The following is a 17868-nucleotide window of genomic DNA, read 5'->3' as shown; positions in this document are numbered from 1 at the left end:
ACCCAATGAAATTAATAAGCATCAGGTTTAAAACAAACAAAAGGACGTACTTTTTCATGCAACACACAGTCAACTGTCAACTGTTAGTAACTGTCATTGTAACTTTATGAATGGCAGATCTCATTATTCAGAATGGAAGGATTGAGAGAAAGATTACGAACTATTCTACATTCAAAGAGTTACCTCCTTGAAATTTGGGCAGTTTAACAAAGGCTTTGTGGATGGGGTACCCAGATGAAGGCAACAGGCTGGTGGAACAAACTCTCCAAGAACCTAAGGACCCTCACAAAGTCACCATCTTCCGATTCACCTGCAGGTGCACTTCTTTGATCTGCCTTCTTTAACAAACACAGAGCAACATGTACATTAAAAAAAACAAAACAAAAAACCCTACCAATACAAAACCCTACACTACACACCATTCACCCCTGGGGAGAGGATGAGAGAAAGAACTAATCACACATAACAGATATGCTTCACGGCGCGTAATGCACGAGACAAGGGCACTCGTACTATAAGACTCTATATAAAATAGAACAGAACATACAACATGCTATTGCATTTTATGGGGTGAATTTTCTGCTGTGGTCCGACTTCTGCTGAGTGCAGCACAGCAGGGGGAGTGGTAGGTGGCCAGTTATGGCCCTCTAATTCTCTGCCCCAAGTTAGAGGAGCCTAGGAGCTGCCCTACTGTGCCCCAGATGGCTTTGATCCTCTAGGGGATCATTCATCAGCTGGGAATTGCTAGAGTGCAGGGCACTCTGGCCAGTCTTTCTCCCCATACTTCCAATACAACCCTCACTGTCCACTAAGCTGGGGGCTGCAGAGAGGCAATGATGGAGTTTTCTCTGCATCCACCTGGGACTCTCTGCTCCAGGTGTATCTCCAACAGATAACTGAAGGGAGCAGATTGGGGCAGATAACCCACCCCATATGTTTGAATGATCTGAAATCACATTTCACAAGTGCTGCAGTCTATGAAATGAGCAAACTATAGCATCCATTGGGGGGGGGTGGTAGTGGACTACCCATCCTTAGACAGGGGGCCATATTCTCAGCTAGTGAAACTGCACAAAGTTCCTTTGAATTCAATAGTGCTATGTCCTTTTACACAAGCTGGGGATATGGCCCATGATGTGGATGTACATCATACAGATTTAATACAAGAGAAAATCTATTTTGTTGTGGAACAGCTCCCCACTCCCTCCACAAGTAACCCTATGTGAAATCCTGGTCAAGTTTGCACTTACATACACTTCCTGCCTTAATACAAACTGGCACCTTCTACTCTTCCAAGTGTGCGATTGGGGCATCATGCAGCTTGATCCTGCATGTCAGACTACCTGGCGCAGACAACCAGAAGGGATGCAATTAAAAAAAATGGAACAATATATCATACGTTTATTAGGGAAAGAAGTTATATTTAATCATTATATTTGGCACTGCATTGAAGCAAAACAAAATGTGAAAACAATTCAATGTTCAATCCCAGCACCACTGTGAAAATAAAAAGCTCTTTTAATAATCACTTTAGTTACTTTTCTCCCCATACATTTACAATAACTACAAAAAGCGGCTTATAAGATATTAGTCCTATATGGTATGTAAACTGGAATGAGAGTGACAGACGATCAAGAGGTTGAATTTGTCCCCCAGGTATATTGCTATTTTCCCAGGCCGTCAGAATGCTGGAGTCTTTTTTGAGGTGGGTAAAGGCTTATAAGATGTAACAGTGAAACAATATGGCCACAAAGGCTAAATCCCTTAGGGTCAGAGTAAACCTTAATGCTACATGAAGAGAAAGAGTAATATGGCAGGAGAAATTGCTTCTGATGCATAATGAAATTCTACATTACTGCCCGCTTCCCAAATAAGGTTTGTATTCCTGGCTAAAAATCAGAAGCGCACCTCCCAGACACACCAGCTTTTGCTCCCCAACCTTTGATGGAAGACACGCTGTGTGGTCTGTCCTTCTGATGTGCTTTACAGAAAGACTGACGACTTTCATACTTCATTCACATGATGGACCGGAATCAGAGGAGTTCCGTGCTGCTCAAGCACCCTAGAGGTGTCTGTTTTGTTCAGAAAATAAGTTAAAACTTGTCTGCAAGTCCTGCGTTATCTCACTGTGCCTCCATTCACACAGTGAGACTTAATAACCTCACAAGGAATAAATAATACACAAAGATGATGAAAATGAATCAAACAAAAACTGAACTCAGCCTTTTAAATAGTACTGGACAGAAAGTTTAACTTAAATGTTGACACTCTGCTGATAAGGCACCTATGCTGGTTTATAATGCAATTTTAGTATAGGCAAAAAGATTTACTCCCATTAAATATCCAGTCCTTTGGTTTGCTAGAAAGCTGTCACAGACCTTTGCTCACTTATAAGAAGAGCAAAGTTCTTTCCATGGTTAATATATTGTGCATAGTAAAATGTTTCATGGACTAAAAATCAGAAGACCTATTAATTAACAGCACCTTTTACATAAAAATCCCAACCATATTTATCTAGTGAACAAGAAAAACTCAGCTTCTCTATGTAGTGCTTTGGACATAGAGAACTGTATTATGTATATATGTAAAAAAGCGAATTTACATTGTGACCTGGTGTTTAGTCCAGCAATGGGCGAACCCACCAGGGAAGTTTTAAGTATAATATATTGCCTTTGGTGAATGTCTAGTAACTTGACATGATTGTATAGTAAAACTCAGAAGCATGGAACTCCACCAGTTGTAAGTGATGGAGCATTCCATTAATAACAATGAAAAAGTGTTTGGCATTCCATTAAGCAAGCACAGCATGCTTAGGCCATTCCTGGAGGATATATGCAACTTCCATGTTTTCATGGCCAGTAAAGTTTTAGGTTTCACTGGGCACTGGTTGCACCCATTACAACCACATCTCCATGCCTTTTAAGACCCACAGAAGGAAAGTAGGGCACCAAACTCAAATCCTGTCCCAAGTGGAGTGATCAAGCAGCACCACAGATTTCAGCTGAGAAAATGTGTACAGTATTTGGTTTGGTTGGGGTCTCTTGAGCAACTGGTCTTAGTTGGTTTCTTTCATGTTTTGTTCTTTTCCTAAACAACTGGTCACAGTCTTCCAGTACAAGTCATTTGAAAGGCAGGGTTGGTGCACTCTCCATACAATCTGCTGGCGGACTGCTACATGGTTACCATTTCCCTGGAATTGGTACGCCACACTCATACCAGCCCACATAGTAGTAAGGTGTTGTGTAACCAATGCGCCCAAATGACACAGGTTCCTGGCGATACTGGCGATAATACCCTGTTGGTGGAAAAATGGCAGTGGTTCAAGCCAAAAGCAAAGGAACTTGACAAATGACGTCTTTGCAGTACAGAATATATGATGTATAGTATATAGCATATACAGAATTATCACAACAAAAGCTAAGGCATAGGAGCCACTTGTTAATCCCATGGCACTTCCTGGGAAGTAGGATTGTTAGCCCTGATGGTCTAGCCTGCTTCAATTTTGAATGATTGCATTCTACCTACATACATTTCCTCTACAGTTTCAGTTGGATTTACTGTTCTAAATATCTAACTACTGTGTAACTATGCAGTCTCTTCTGTTAAAGAGCTTTTGCATTTCACTCCAAAAGGAGTCTGAATTTCAGTAGCAGGTGAAGTTATGCCTCTATATAAAATTTGCATATCAATTCAAGCTCATGAAGCACTTTGGAGTGAAAATGCCATAGAAATGTTGAGAGAGACTAGGTGGATGAGGTACTATCTATTATTGGACTACCTTTTGTTGGTGGGGGGTTCAAACTTTCAAGATACACAGAGCTCTTCTTCAGGTCTTCAGAGTTCTGTGTAGCTTGAAAGTTTGAACACCAACAGAAGTTGGTCCAATACAAGATATTACCTCACCCATCTTGTGTCCTTCATATCCTGGGACCAACACGGCTACAATAAACCCACAAATAAAAATATAAGGCATTATTGTATCTTATTGGGTTCAAGACAGGATTCACAAATATCATTTTTTATAACAAAACAAGGAGGCAAAATTACATGCAGCAAATATAGAGTTAAATCCCACTTTTTTTTTTTAAACTGATGGCTCCTTTCCCTCATCTGTATAAAAAATGTGACAGCTCAAAGCATTAAAGACTCTCAACAGTCTTTCTGCATATTTTGTACAGTGGAACATCTGAAATGTTGATTCCTGTGCCAGTTGTATAATGTGTGTGTTCTACATCTCTGCTTCTTAGAGCTAGTAATGTACAGCTGGATTAACAATCCTTATTTTAAATAGAGAAGTGCAGTATTATTCTACGTCATCTACATGTAAGCGAATATTTCAGTTTCTTCACGGCAACCCAACCCTGAAAAAACAACAGCAAACAGCGTAAGATGAAAACCAAGAATGCTGAGTGAATGATTAACAGCAGTCTGTAGACCCAGGCTCTGAGACTCGCTGCTGCAAGTTGGGTTTTTTTTGTTTTGTTTTTTTGCAGTGTAGACGTACCCTAAGGGTTATTTCTATTTTCTGTTTTATTTCAATAATTTATTTGCAGACTCATCCTCTTTCTCTGAACTTTCACAAGCTGTTGTGGTTTGCAAATTATTATACTAGGACATCACATGATACAGTCTCAGAATATGTGGTGTCTGCCTGGCTCCTAATAGAAGTGATATAAATGTAGACAGGGAGGCAGAAAACCTCTTAATTCTATATACTGGATGAAGTGCAATTCCTCAGCTTTCACTTCAGCTTTCCTTTTTTTGTTTTTGTTTTTTACCTTGAATGGTAGGCAAGGCTTCTACATATGACTGAGGCCCTGTTCTTCCATCCATGTGTGAATCCACAAACTGGCAGTGGTCCTCACCTTTCCCCCAGCTATCTCCAATGCCGTAGAATGTATCTGAAAGGTGACATAAAAGATTAGGACAGATATATATTGTTGTTTCAAATGGCCTTATCTCAACCAGTGATGCTTTCCCACTTCCAGGAAAATAAAGATGGGAGAAAGTCAGATACTACAGTGATGAGCAGCAATACACCAGTAAATAAAAATATAAGAGGTGAAGAATGCTACATTTGCCAATAGGAATTAAGAGAGAGAAAAAACTTTGTAGTTTCATTAGGAACATTGCATCTGAAGAAGTTGTTCTTAACCCATAAAAGCTTATGCCCAAATAAATCTGTTAGTCTTTAAGGTGCCACCAGACTCCTTGTTGTTTTTATTAAGAACATGCTATATGCTAGAATCATATGCTAGTATCATAGAATCGTAGGACTGGAAGGGACCTCGAGAGGTCATCTAGTCCAGTTCTCTGCACTCATGGCAGTACTAAGCATTATCTAGACCATCCCTTGCAGGTGTATGTCTAACCTGCTCTTAAAAATCTCCAATGATGGAGATTCCACAACCTCCCTAGGCAATTTATTCCAGTGCTTAACTACCCTGACAGTTCGGAAGTTTTTTCTAATATACAACATAAACCGCCCTTGCTGCAATTTAAGCCCATTGCTTCTTTCCTATCCTCAGAAGTTAAAAAGAATAATTTTTCTCTTTCCTCCTTGTAACAACATTTTATATACTTGAAAATTGTTACCATGTCCCCTCTCAGTCTTCTCTTCTACAGACTAAATAAACCCATTTTTTTTCAATCTTCCCTCATAGGTCATCATTTAATCATTTTTTGTTGCTTTTCTCTGGACTTTCTCCAACTTGTCCACATCTTTCATGAAATATGGTGCCCATAACTGGACACAATAATCCAGTTGAGGCCGAATTAGTGTAGAGTAGAACAGAAGAATGACTTCTTGTGTCTTGTTTACAACACTCCTGCTAATACATCCCAGAATGATGATTGCTTTTTTTTTGCAACAGTGTTACACTGTTAACTCATATTTAGCTTGTGATCCACTGTGACCCCCAGATCCCTTTCCACAGTACTCCTTCCAAAACAGTCATTTCTCATTGTGCAACTGATTGTTCATTCCTAAGTGGAGTACTTTGCATTTGTCCTTATTGAATGTCATCCTATTTACTTCACGCCATTTCTCCAGTTTGTCCAGATCATTTTGAATTTTAATCCTATCCTCCAAAGCACTTGCAACCCCTTCCAGCTTGGTATCACCCACAAACTTTAAAATTGTACTCTCTGTGCCATTATCTAAATCATTGATGAAGATACTGAACAGAACCAGACCCAGAACTGATCCCTGCACAATCCTACTCAATATGCCCTTTCAGTTTGAGTGTGAACCACTGATAACTATTCTCTGGGAATGGTTTTTCAACCAGTTATGCACCCACCTTATAGTAGCTCCATCTAGGTTGTATTTCTCTAGTTTGTTTATGAGAAGGTCATGCGAGGCATATCAAAAGCCTTACTAAAGTCCCTGGAATAAGTAATTTAATTTATCAGAATTACAGTACAGATGATAGCAGAGGAAATTTCAGCAAGACCCAATATTTTAATTGGTTATGAGAAAGTAAAAATAGCCCCACACACCAGTATTACTAGGTTGACAGCACTCTCAAATTTAAACCAGAAACTGTGAAGATAGGTCTCATATACAGGAGCTTTACTGTTTTGGTTGTTTGCATATTACTGTCATGGACAAGGATGTAGCCAGTCACATCTAGTGGTTAGGGCAGGAGTCAGGAACCAGAGCTAGAGTCAGAGTCAGGAGTCAAGCCAAGGGTCAGAGCTGGAGCCAGTAGCCAGAGGTGGTGTGTAGCAGCAGGGATCTGGAACAAGGCAAAGTCCTATGTTGCAGGCAGCCTAGGATTCACTTAGTTCCTCAGAAAACTTCCTGTTCCTTCTTCTGGCTTACATAGCAAGTTTGAGCCAATTGGAGAGGCTAGATGTCTCCTCCAAAATCAGGAGCTTTGTGGGCGGTGTCTCTGGTGAGCCAAGGTCCATCAGCCTACTCTCCCTGCTGGTACCAGCAAGCTGTCAGGTGGTGGCTGCAGTCTGAGGACTGCCTGGGACCCGCAGAGATAGGCATGAGAGCACAAGTCTTCACAAATACTTGTTTATACATGTTCTTGAAACAAGACAAATATTTTGCTATAACCCCATTCAAACGCTTTGAAAAGCCTAGGGGATAACCCCACTCAACATTCCCTCTCAATACAACCAAGTGGTAGGGCTACAGTTATATGACAGCCCTTGTTGAACACCTACCAGCTTCTGGATTTGCTCAAACAATTGCTGCACTACCATGTATCTAACCTGTTCAGAGTACAAGTCTCCTCTTTTATCCATTCTGTAGTTCTCTATTGTGTATTCTGCAATTAATCCATGTGTGGACTTCCCATTATGACATCAGAAGTTCTGCATGAGTAATGAGCACAGAACATTTCAGAGAGAGCTGTATTATGATTAGAGAGTACAACTTTGCTTTCACTGTGCAAATTGCTTTAGGTTCCTATTCTTAGAAGCTAAATACTGTCATATGTATATCCAAATTGTGCCATCAGTTTAGCCATGTATTCCTTTGATAGAGTCAACAAGTGATGGATACAGTAAGTGGAGGGGTGACAGCACTGTAAGAATAATCCCAAAACATACCTTTCAGGTCATCACTGAGGTAAATCTTGTACCTCAAAGAGTTGCAAAGAACCACTCCCACAAATTTTCGGTACCAAGTGCGTTTCACATACTGCTTTCCACTGCAGTCTGAGTAGGTGGGATCATATTTAAAAGTGAAAGGGATCCAGATGGGTTCACCACCTTGAAAAAACAAAATAAAATAAAAGGAAAAACCTAGAGGGTCAGTCTTACATTTCAGCATTTTATCAAGATGAACGTCCTGTTACAAGAAGGTACTGCGGCAAGTTAATAAACTACCCTTTTACTTTGAAACACCCGAGTTCAAAAATCATGTTTAAGTCTCAAATGAAATAAAATTGATGTCTTAGTCAAGTCCCTTCTGGACATTTGTCATGAATGTATTGTTAAAATGGTGTAAAATATGCTTACATATAGCATATTTATGTGGATCATAGATTCCTAGGCCAGAAGGGGCTATTGTGATCATCTAGTGTGACCTCCTGTATAACACAGGCCATAGAACTTCCCCAAAATAATTCCTAGAGCAGCTCTTCTAGAAAATTCATCCAATCTTGATTTAAAAATTGCCAGTGATGAAGAATCCATGACTCTCAGTAAATTACCCTCACTGTTAGGAATGTGCACCTTATTTTCAGTTTCAATTTGTCTAGCTTCAACTTCCAGTCACAGATCACATTATACCTTTCTCTGCCAGACTGAAGAGCCCATTATTAAATATTTATTCCCCATGCAGATCATGTCAGAGATGGACAATTCCTATCCAATCATCAAACCCATCCTCTCTGCAAGGACCCCATGTGACAAGACATATTACAAAAGGGACCATGAATGTATCATGTTAGCTATCACAGACTTACAGGAGCACTCACTCTCTGTCTGTTTTAACTCAAACCACAAATGTGAAAAGATAAAACTGAACCACAACATGTATGCTGAACAGTAAGAGATTCTATTTAACCATCCCATACCAAATTCATTTTAGTGCACCTAGAATTGGGGTGTGGAGGAGTGGGCATCTTCAAAGAACGGGTGGGCTTATATACAGTACCATTGACCACTGCTGAAACACTTAGATGCAGTAGGTGTGCCCCCAGTTGCATTCATGCAGCCCCACTGATGTCAATGAGGTTGTATGGATGTGACTAACGGCCCAGTTTTCCCTGGAACATCAGCCTTAGTTCTTATTTCCCTTGATTTTGTCCCCAATTCAGCAAGATACTTCAGCACAGATCTAATTTTAAACAGTGAACAGTCTCATTGCTTTCAGTTGGATGACTTCTAAACCTAAAATTAAACATAAGCCTAAGAACCTTGCTGAAATGGAGGCTATATGAGCATAGGTCAGATCCTAGCGCTATCTGAATGCAGTGTCTTGTGGTTTAACATTACACCTCCCCTCTCCTCCCCTCCCCCCCAGAAAAGTAAGTTTCATCACTAAAGAAGAGATGATGTGGAAAAAAAATCTGCAATGGGTAACAGGTTTCAGTGTGAAGTAAAATCTGTTGCTGTTGTGTTAAAAAGATTAGATATGAAACCTAGAGGGCACTCTCTCTCTCTCTCTCGTGTGATGTGCGTGTGTGTTCTGGGTGGAAAATTTGGCTTTCACCACAGGAGCTCAAGTTAAATCAAAACAGATTTGACACCAGCAAAAAAATAAAAAAAAGATTTTTTGCTCAGTCTCAAATGAACTAGTTTCTTCTTCACTACGTTGCAGTGGTTATAAGCTACCACTTAATAATTATGTTGCACAGGATCAATATTACAAATAATTGGTTGTTCCTTTATATTAAATAATGGAATCCACCTTCCTTCTAGAATGCTTTTGTAGCAATATGTATGCAAGATAAAACAGATATAAGCTTACAACGTGAAAATGTTAGTTTTCTTTCCTGTTATTTCCTAGATCCTCTTTGGTTTTTTTATTGTGTTATTGGCAACTGTTAAGAATGAGAAGTATGTTTTAAAAAATGTCAATTTGTCTTTCTTCCTTTTACAAAGCACAAACATAGGGCCCAATCTTGCAAACACTTGCACGTGAGTAACTTCTACACACATGAATAACCCATTGAATTAATCTGAATTCACCTTCATGACACTACTTAGGTATGTAAAGTTACTCAAATGCGTGTTTGCAAGATTGGGGCCATAAACGTCTCTATACAAATAAAGCAGTGAAATGTTAATTTCAAGAACAAAATATCACGAACAGAATGCGGTTAATGTTAATATTTTTATTCATCAACTTCCTGGCTATCATCAACAGTGCTCAAGAGAATCCTTGCAACAGCTGCTCTGAAGTAGGCCATGTGGTTTTCAGAATATAATCAGAATGCCTTTGGAAAATTGCCTTCATATTAAAACACCAGACCACTTTTGGAGAATTATCATTCAAGACACAATTCTATCCCAGATTCTTAGTACATATTCTCCTTCCAAAAACCATGTTCACCTGCTACATCTCGTAAAGAAAACAATCCAGTTCCTACAGAAAGCAACCTTCACACTTGGAGATTGTATATCATGTCATTCCTCGCTCTGCTACCTTATTTCAAGGACCTTGTCCCCAGGAGTGGGGTGATCACTGATAAATATGACAGGTGGTTTTCAAAGGACACTGTAGGAAAACCCAGTCACCATAGCTCCACTCCAGATTTGGTTAATAAACTCAGACTTTATTACTTACGAGTAAACCCCTAAGTGAAATCATTTACTGTTCATGTAGAGGTGGCCTTCAAACTTGGTCTCAGTGCCAGTAGGTTGTTCCCATATGGTCTCCAATGGACTGGTGTCTGGTGTCTTGGGAGTCCATTACTTGCACCTTCATCAAGATCCTGGAACAACCCACCTCTACCCAGCAGTCCTCAACTCAACATAGTAGTTAGAGATGGAAAGGAATGATTAAATAACTTAATCTAGCCTCATGAAAGTGCAGGATATAGTCTCCCAATAAAGGGTGTACCAGGTATAGAACAGGTTCTACACTTGATTTTAGCCTAACATAATACACTTCATTTACAACACTTCTTTTAAGAGGTAATTGGCTTCAAAAGCCTGATAAGACTGGAACACAGATTTTTGAGATGAATCAGGCGTTGGGAATTAACACAGTAATTTATATCACACTCCTCCCTCAAACTCTAATAGAAAGTAGTGTGTCATAGTGCCTAATTTTTACAATGCCCAGATTTGTTTCACAGGTTTTATAGACAATATCAAGAAAATATCAGCAGTGAGACTTACCAGGTGGTCTGACAATAAGCAGTGGATTATCTGTAAGAATGAAACAAAACAAAACAAAAAAAACCCAAATATTTTAGTGTTTTCTCTCAAAGACTAGTGTCTCCTAATGTTACAGTGTACTAGCTATCATGCAAGAAAGAAATATCAGCTTCAAAAAATAATTATCTCTAGCTGTTTTCAGAACGCTGAAGATACGGGTTTGTCTCTTTTCAAAACAAATGGTGTTAAGTTATACCAATGCTTTTCACATTTGATGGCATGCACCTGCACTTGGATTATACCATTTATTCTGACAGATGTTTAAACTGCTACAATTTTTTTTGTTAAAATTAGTAAAAAATATCCTCCATTCGGTTAGCTTTTAAAAACAGACTTCTTTACTTCAGCCAATCAGAAACCAGTTTAATCATGCAATCTTTTAAAGGTATATAGTGTTTTTCTACCTCATAGACCAGTCAGCACCAGCCATCTATATAGGCAGGTCATTTTGCTAAATCCCTCATGTAGGTGCCTAAGTACCAATTTTGGGACCACTGTGATGCACATGCCCCCACCCTTCCAACCCTGTAGGTAGTTAAACCCCGCTAGGAACCTACGTTTTTGCCCTCAAAGGTTCCTACGCACCTTCATTTCTGCCTCTGGGTATGTGCACTGCTGCTTCCCTCTAGGCCAGAGGTGGGCAAACTACGGCCTGCGGGACCCTCCAACCCAGCCCCTGAGCTCCTGGCCCGGGAGGCTAGCCCCTGGCCCCTCCCCCGCTGTTCCCCATCCCGTGCAGCCTCCGCTCACTGCGCCACCGGCGCAATGCTCTGGGCAGGGAGGCTGCGAGCTCCTGGGGCAGCGCAGCTGCAGAGCCACGGCCTGACCCGCTGCTCTGTGCTGCGCGGCGGCAGCACCACCAGCCACTGGTGCTCCAGGCAGCGTGGTAAGGGGACAGGGAGCAGGGCGGGTTGGATAGAGGGCAGGGGAGTTCGGGGTGGTGGTCCGGGGGTGGGGGTGTGGATAGGGGTTGGGGTGCTCAGAGGCGGGGAACAGGGGTGTTGAAGGGGGGCAGGGATCCCGGGGGGGCAGTCAGGAAGAGGAGGGGTTGGATTGTGTGGTGTGGGGCAGTGAGGGGCAGGGGTTCCGGGGGCGGTCACGAGACAGTGAGAAGGGGTGGTTGGATGGGGTAGGGGTCTCAGGGGGGCAGTCAGGGATGAGAGGAGGAACTGGATGGGGTGGTGTGGGGCAGTCAGGGGCGGGAGGTCCGGGGGCAGTCAGGGGACAAGGAGCAGGGGGTGGCGGATGAGGCAGGAGTCCCAGGGGGGCCATCAGGGGGCGAGAAGCAGGGGGGGTCAGATAGGGGGCAGGGGCCGGGCCACGCCTGGCTGTTTGGGGAGGCATGGCCTCCCCTAACCAGCCCTCCATACAATTTTGGAAACCTGATGTGGCCCTCAGGCCAAAAACTTTGCCCGCCCCTGCTCTAGGCATCTGGATGCCTATCTCCTGCCTAAGGCTCGGAGTGATGCATGAATTGGGGGAAGACAGCAATCGGCAGCCTAACTTGCCTGCAGGGCCCAACCTGAGCACGCTTAGTGGATTGAGTCCTGCAGGCGAGCTCATACAGAAAAGCCAGGGGAGGAGAACACGTCCCTTATAACTTTTAGCCCAGTGGTTAGGGCACTCAGTTGGTATGTGGGAGACCCCTGGTTCAAGTCCCTTCTCTGCCTGAGGGGGAGAAGGGATCTGCCACCTCTCAGATGCTTACTCTAACCCTCGGGCTACGGGACAGTCTCCTGGGGGACTCCCTCAGTCTCTCCTGTTAAAACTGTTCCACTCTGGCTCATTAAAAAAGAGTCATGGGAGCAGAGCCCTGGATCCTGGGTCTCTCACATCCTGGGTGAATGCTCTCCTGGAGAGGGTACAGAACTGAGAACCAAAAGCAGTGATAGGCACCACCCTGAAGCCCAGACTTAGGCACCTGTATCTCTGTGGGAAGGTCTTTGCTACCCGCCGGAACGGCGGGTAGTGATCGATCTATCTATCTATTGGGGATCGATTTATCGCGTCTCATCTAGACACGATAAATCGATCCCCGAATGCGCTCCCGTCAACTCTGGAACTCCAGCTCGCAAGAGGCGGAAGCGGAGTCGATGGGGGAGCGGCAGCGGTCAACTCGCCGCCGTTCTCACGGCCAGGTAAGTCGACCTAAGATATGCCGACTTCAGCTATGCTATTCGCGTAGCTGAAGTTGCGTATCTTAGGTCGACCCCCCCGCCAGTGTAGACCAGGGCTAAGAGAGGCAGGCTTACCACACACCCCCTCTTATCGGCATTTCCCATTTGCTAGCAGAGGCAACTTGACACTTAGAGTGCTGGCTTTAGTGGATCACAGTCTAAGGTGCTTATCTTTCCCCATTCACTGCACAGAGAGCCTATGCTCCCAACTCAGTTCTGTTCCTGCAGTTTTTCTACAGTGCCTAAAAATTAGGTGTCACCTAAAAATTAGGTAATGCTGAGCGTTACCATGCTTATGTCCCTTTGTGCATCTAGGTCTTAGTAGTTAGATAAAACAACAGGAGCAATTCTTTGTATCCATCATTGTGATTTATATTGTCTCTTGAATTGGCCTTTCTTCAGTGGAAGCTGCTTGAAGCCAAGGTACATGGTTATCTATTGTTTGGCAAAATTCCAGGGAACTTTCATTATTTGATGAAACAGAACAGCGGGTTACTTTCTTTCTCAGTGCATTCTGCAAAGCACTTACAAAAAGCTGTGGAGCTCTTTACTGAAGTCAACGCTAAAAGTTGACTTGAAGTCAACGCTAAAAGTTCGGCTTAATTTACAGCTGACCATGCAATATGCCTTTAAAATATCTGAATTCATTTCATAAGACCATTTACTTTATTGTGCAGTTTTAATTTGTTTTGTTTCTATAAACAGAACTTCCATTGATTTTAATGGAAGTTCTGAGGCAAAGACTGTAGGATCAAGTTAAATGGGCACACACAGAAGCAATGTATACCCATGTTGTCATAAGGCCAAAACCGGTGACCCTTGATGCCAATGGACATTTTGCTCAAATAAACTTTGCAGAATTTGGCCCCTTGTTAGTCAATAATATGACTGGCCTGCAGCTCAGTAGAAGAAATAAAAGTGGATAAAAATAGCCCATTGAGGATACTATTTTTATAGAGTATATTATCCTCCAACATTCTACTGGCATTAAGAAATTGGAGCAGATTTCATTAAAGAAGGAAAAGAGAACTGAAATTTGCCTGTCGGGTGGAACAATTGTTTGAAATGAGTACTTCCAGCCCTTCAGCTGTTCACAATTAGAAAGCTAGTTTATTAAGTGTCTGGACAATCTATCAAAGATGTATTAAACTTCCTATTGCCTCCACACCACTGAGTATTAGCTATCTTTTCTATTTTAAATTTAACTTTCCATTCCCCCTAAAGTTAACTTCAGTTTCATTAAAACTTCCCATCACTTCAGTGACATGAAAGAGTAGGTACACTTTCTTGATTTTCTTGAAAACAAATGGTTTACCTGAGAATCTTTAAGCAGAAAAGTTCAACATCATAGTCATCACCATGGCTTTGGCCCTGGCCCTACCATACCAGTTATTAAAATCTCAACTTTAAATAAAAGAAATAAGCAACACATACCAGATTCTGTGACAAATGTGATTGAAGAGCTAATAGGCCCATAACCATAGGGATTCTTTGCTTGGACTTTAAAATAGTATCTACAATAAAAAGAGGAATAGAGCAAGCATTAAAAATAGTATTGATTCCCTGGTAACAGCTCAGCTATAAAGACTACAAAGATGGGGCCAGAACTGCAGCTAATGTAAACTGGTGTAGTGCCACTGGGCAAAAGGCACCAGTGAGTTTAATGAGTTTAATGCAAGGTAGCCTATTTCCCCTTGTTTCCCACCCCCCCCCCCCCCGACGTTCTGGTTAAACTTGGATTTATGCTGGAAGTGGCCCACCTTGATTGTCATGCACAGTGTGGGGAGAGTGGTCAGTTTGGATGAGCTATTGCCAGCAGGAGAGTGAGTTTGTGTGTGTGTGTGGGGGGGGGGGGTGAGAAAACCTAGATTTGTGCTGGAAATGGCCCACCTTGATTATCATGCACATTGTAGGGGGAGTGGTCACTTCGGATGAGCTATTACCAGCAGGAGAGTGAGTTTGTGTGTGTATGGGGGTGGGGGAGTGAGAAAACCTGGATTTGTGCTGGAAATGGCCCACTTTGATTTTCATGCAGGTTGTAAGGAGAGTGGTCACTTTGGATAGGCTATTACCAGCAGGAGAGTGAGTTTGTGTGTGTGGTTTTTGGAGGGGGGTGAGGGGGTGAGAGAACCTGGATTTCTGCAGGAAATGGCCCACCTTGATTATCATACACATTGTGAAGACAGTGGTCACTTTTGATGGGCTATTACCAGCAAGAGAGTGAGTTTGTCTGTGGGGGGGCGGAGGGTGAGAAAACCTGGATTTGTGCTGGAAATGGCCCAACTTGATGATCACTTTAGATAAGCTATTACCAGCAGAAGAGTGGGGTGGGAGGAGGTATTGTTTCATGGTATCTGTGTATATAATGTCTTCTGCAATTTCCACAGTATGCATCCGATGAAGTGAGCTGTAGCTCACGAAAGCTCATGCTCAAATAAATTGGTTAGTCTCTAAGGTGCCACAAGTCCTCCTTTTCTTTTTGCGAATACAGACTAACACGGCTGTTACTCTGAAACCAGTGAGTTTAATGGAGCTATATCAATTTATACCAGTTGAGCACATATCCCTTTGTTACCTACATTTTCACATTAGTGAAAATATCCATGTTTGTTGAATAAAAATAAATAATCCAGGCTAATTATAGCCAGTTCACATCAAACAGCATGTTTGAAGGGAGCACTTCCCAAGAGGAATGGAATAAAAGATAGAAAAGTCACAAGATATGTTCTGATCTCAGTTACAGCAATGTAAATCCAGACTAACTCCAATGAGGTCAATGGTATTAACTCTTGATTTAAACTAGCATATCTGAGATAAAATTACGAATTTTTACATTTCTTTAGAAATGGTAGCATTTCTAGACGAGCAGTATTTGAATAATCCGAGAAAAGTTACATATGTTGAGTTATTAGTTTGTTATCAAAGCCCTGATTCAGCAAAGTACTTAAGAAAGTGCTTAACTTTAAGTGAGAAGTCCCAGTAAAATTCAAATGCTTTGCTGGATAGAGACTGGACTATTCAGCTGCTTAAAATTAAGCACATGCTTAAACATTTTTCATTTCATTAAAATTTTTTACAATGTTTTGGTTAAAAAACCAACCGACGGCCCTTTTTCCTTTTCAGTTTTATGTTTTTTGTTTTCTCCCCACTTTCTCTCCCTTTTTTTCCTTTTTATCCATTCTGCCACTAGAAAAAGGAGAAGGAGTTAAAAAGAGACAGAAGGGGGAGGGGGAAATCAAAAAACACTTTTTAAATTAATAAGAAATTTTCAAATTTTTCATGAAAAGTTTTGCAAAAACTAAAATGTTTCAAACGTTTTCATGGAACACACTTACCATTGTTTGACTAGCTCTCCTTTTGGGATGCTTTTCCTTTTCCGTGGACTCCCCACCATTTGGGAGCAGTGCAACTCCAGTGCAAGCCAGTGCCTCCACACTGCCACAAATCTGGGGGCACTCTGTGGGCCAGAGTCATTGCTGAGGCAAACGTCACTGCTGAAGCATGTAGACCCATCAGATTTTTGGCTGGGTCCCGCCCGTAACCACCTATTCAGTGGAAGTGGGGAACCCCACATCCTCCACTCAGAGGTTGGGGTTTGTTACGGCAATGCTGTCAGGCACTTATACAGGATGCTAATCGCAGGGCTGCGACTGCCAGAACTACAAGACCTGATGTTTGCAAATGCTAAGTTTCTGTTGCTGAAATGAAACTGAATGTCTGCTCTTCAGAAACAGTACTGCAAAAAGCAGGAGGCAATTTATGTAAGTTACTAGGCAAAAATTCTAGCTTAAAATGCATGATTTTCATAAACGTGTATGTTAAGCTTCTTCTTTCCTTGCTGCTTGCTTTGTTCCACTCTTGCAAAAAAAAAAAAAAACAAACAAAAAAAAAACACCACCACAAACAACAACAAACAACCGGCATCTTTAATGACCGTAAGTGTTTGGCTCTTGATTTTGCATCTCATCCAAAAGTATCCAAAAGTAGCAAGTATCTCCAGAAGCACAGTGCCTCTTAAAACCATCTGTGACCAACATAACTGGGTCAGTACTTGCTCTGAGGGAAGAATGCCACCAAACCCCTGGATTATTTCCCTCGATAATCTCCCATTCAAGCAGTAGGCCAAAAGCTCCTTAGCTTGTGAAATCTTACAAAAGCACTGCGTCACATGCTCTGACTGCCAGTCACGGCTACATACAAGAAGAAAAAGGCTAACTCACTATGAAAACAGAATTCTACCCCTACTTTCCAAAGTGGTGACAGCAGAGCCAAGAGAGGTCAGCATGGGAGAAAATCCATAGGAACCTGTGCATCAATTATCTTTGGTGGAAACTGGCAGTCTGTGTTGATCTCTTCCCCCCTCCCCAACCTTGCTAAATACCTTCCCCTAGGCTCCCTTCCTACTATGATCTTCCGTACTTTCCAGTTCCCCAGCTCCTCTTCTCATCCTTGACAAACCCATGCTCACCTTCTGTGCCCTTCTCTCCCTCCTCTTCCCTGAGAGACACTCCCCCTCTCCTCACCTCTAAACTTGTTCTTTAATTTCCCTGGGCGGGGGGGAGGGGGGTTGGGTTGTGGGGACTCTATGGTACATCCCTCTATTAGCACGTAGTGGGGGAGGCAAGAAGGAAGGGAGTTCCCCTTGCAGGGACTACGAGGCTCACAACAACAGTGGAACTATCCAGCGTGGGCTGAACACTTTAACAAATATAACTGGCCTTGGCCTTTGGGGGTGGGTTGTTAACCTCCCACCCCCCTTGAAAGTAACCAGTTTTGATGTTTATCACACATTGGGCCATCCAAAGGATTTTAGGGAGGGTTAACAAGAAGATTCTTTGGGATA

General features: G+C 42.1%; 1 protein-coding gene across 1 annotated transcript in view; it reads right to left on the bottom strand.

Moving 5' to 3' along the window:
• Positions 1-1520: 1520 nt before the first annotated feature.
• Positions 1521-17868, bottom strand: part of FNDC1 (fibronectin type III domain containing 1) — a 125912-nt gene continuing 109564 nt past the window's right edge. The window contains exons 16-20 of the mRNA XM_074948702.1: positions 14460-14539; positions 10810-10839; positions 7567-7728; positions 4779-4901; positions 1521-3295 (exon numbers count right to left, since the gene is read on the bottom strand). Coding sequence (XP_074804803.1) covers positions 3180-3295; positions 4779-4901; positions 7567-7728; positions 10810-10839; positions 14460-14539 — 511 coding nt within the window. The 3' untranslated portion in view covers positions 1521-3179. The remainder of the gene's footprint in view (positions 3296-4778; positions 4902-7566; positions 7729-10809; positions 10840-14459; positions 14540-17868) is intronic.

This window comes from Natator depressus, chromosome 3, assembly GCF_965152275.1.
Source record: "Natator depressus isolate rNatDep1 chromosome 3, rNatDep2.hap1, whole genome shotgun sequence".
Classification (NCBI taxonomy): Eukaryota; Metazoa; Chordata; order Testudines; family Cheloniidae; genus Natator; species Natator depressus.
This window is presented reverse-complemented; position numbering and strand designations above follow the sequence as displayed.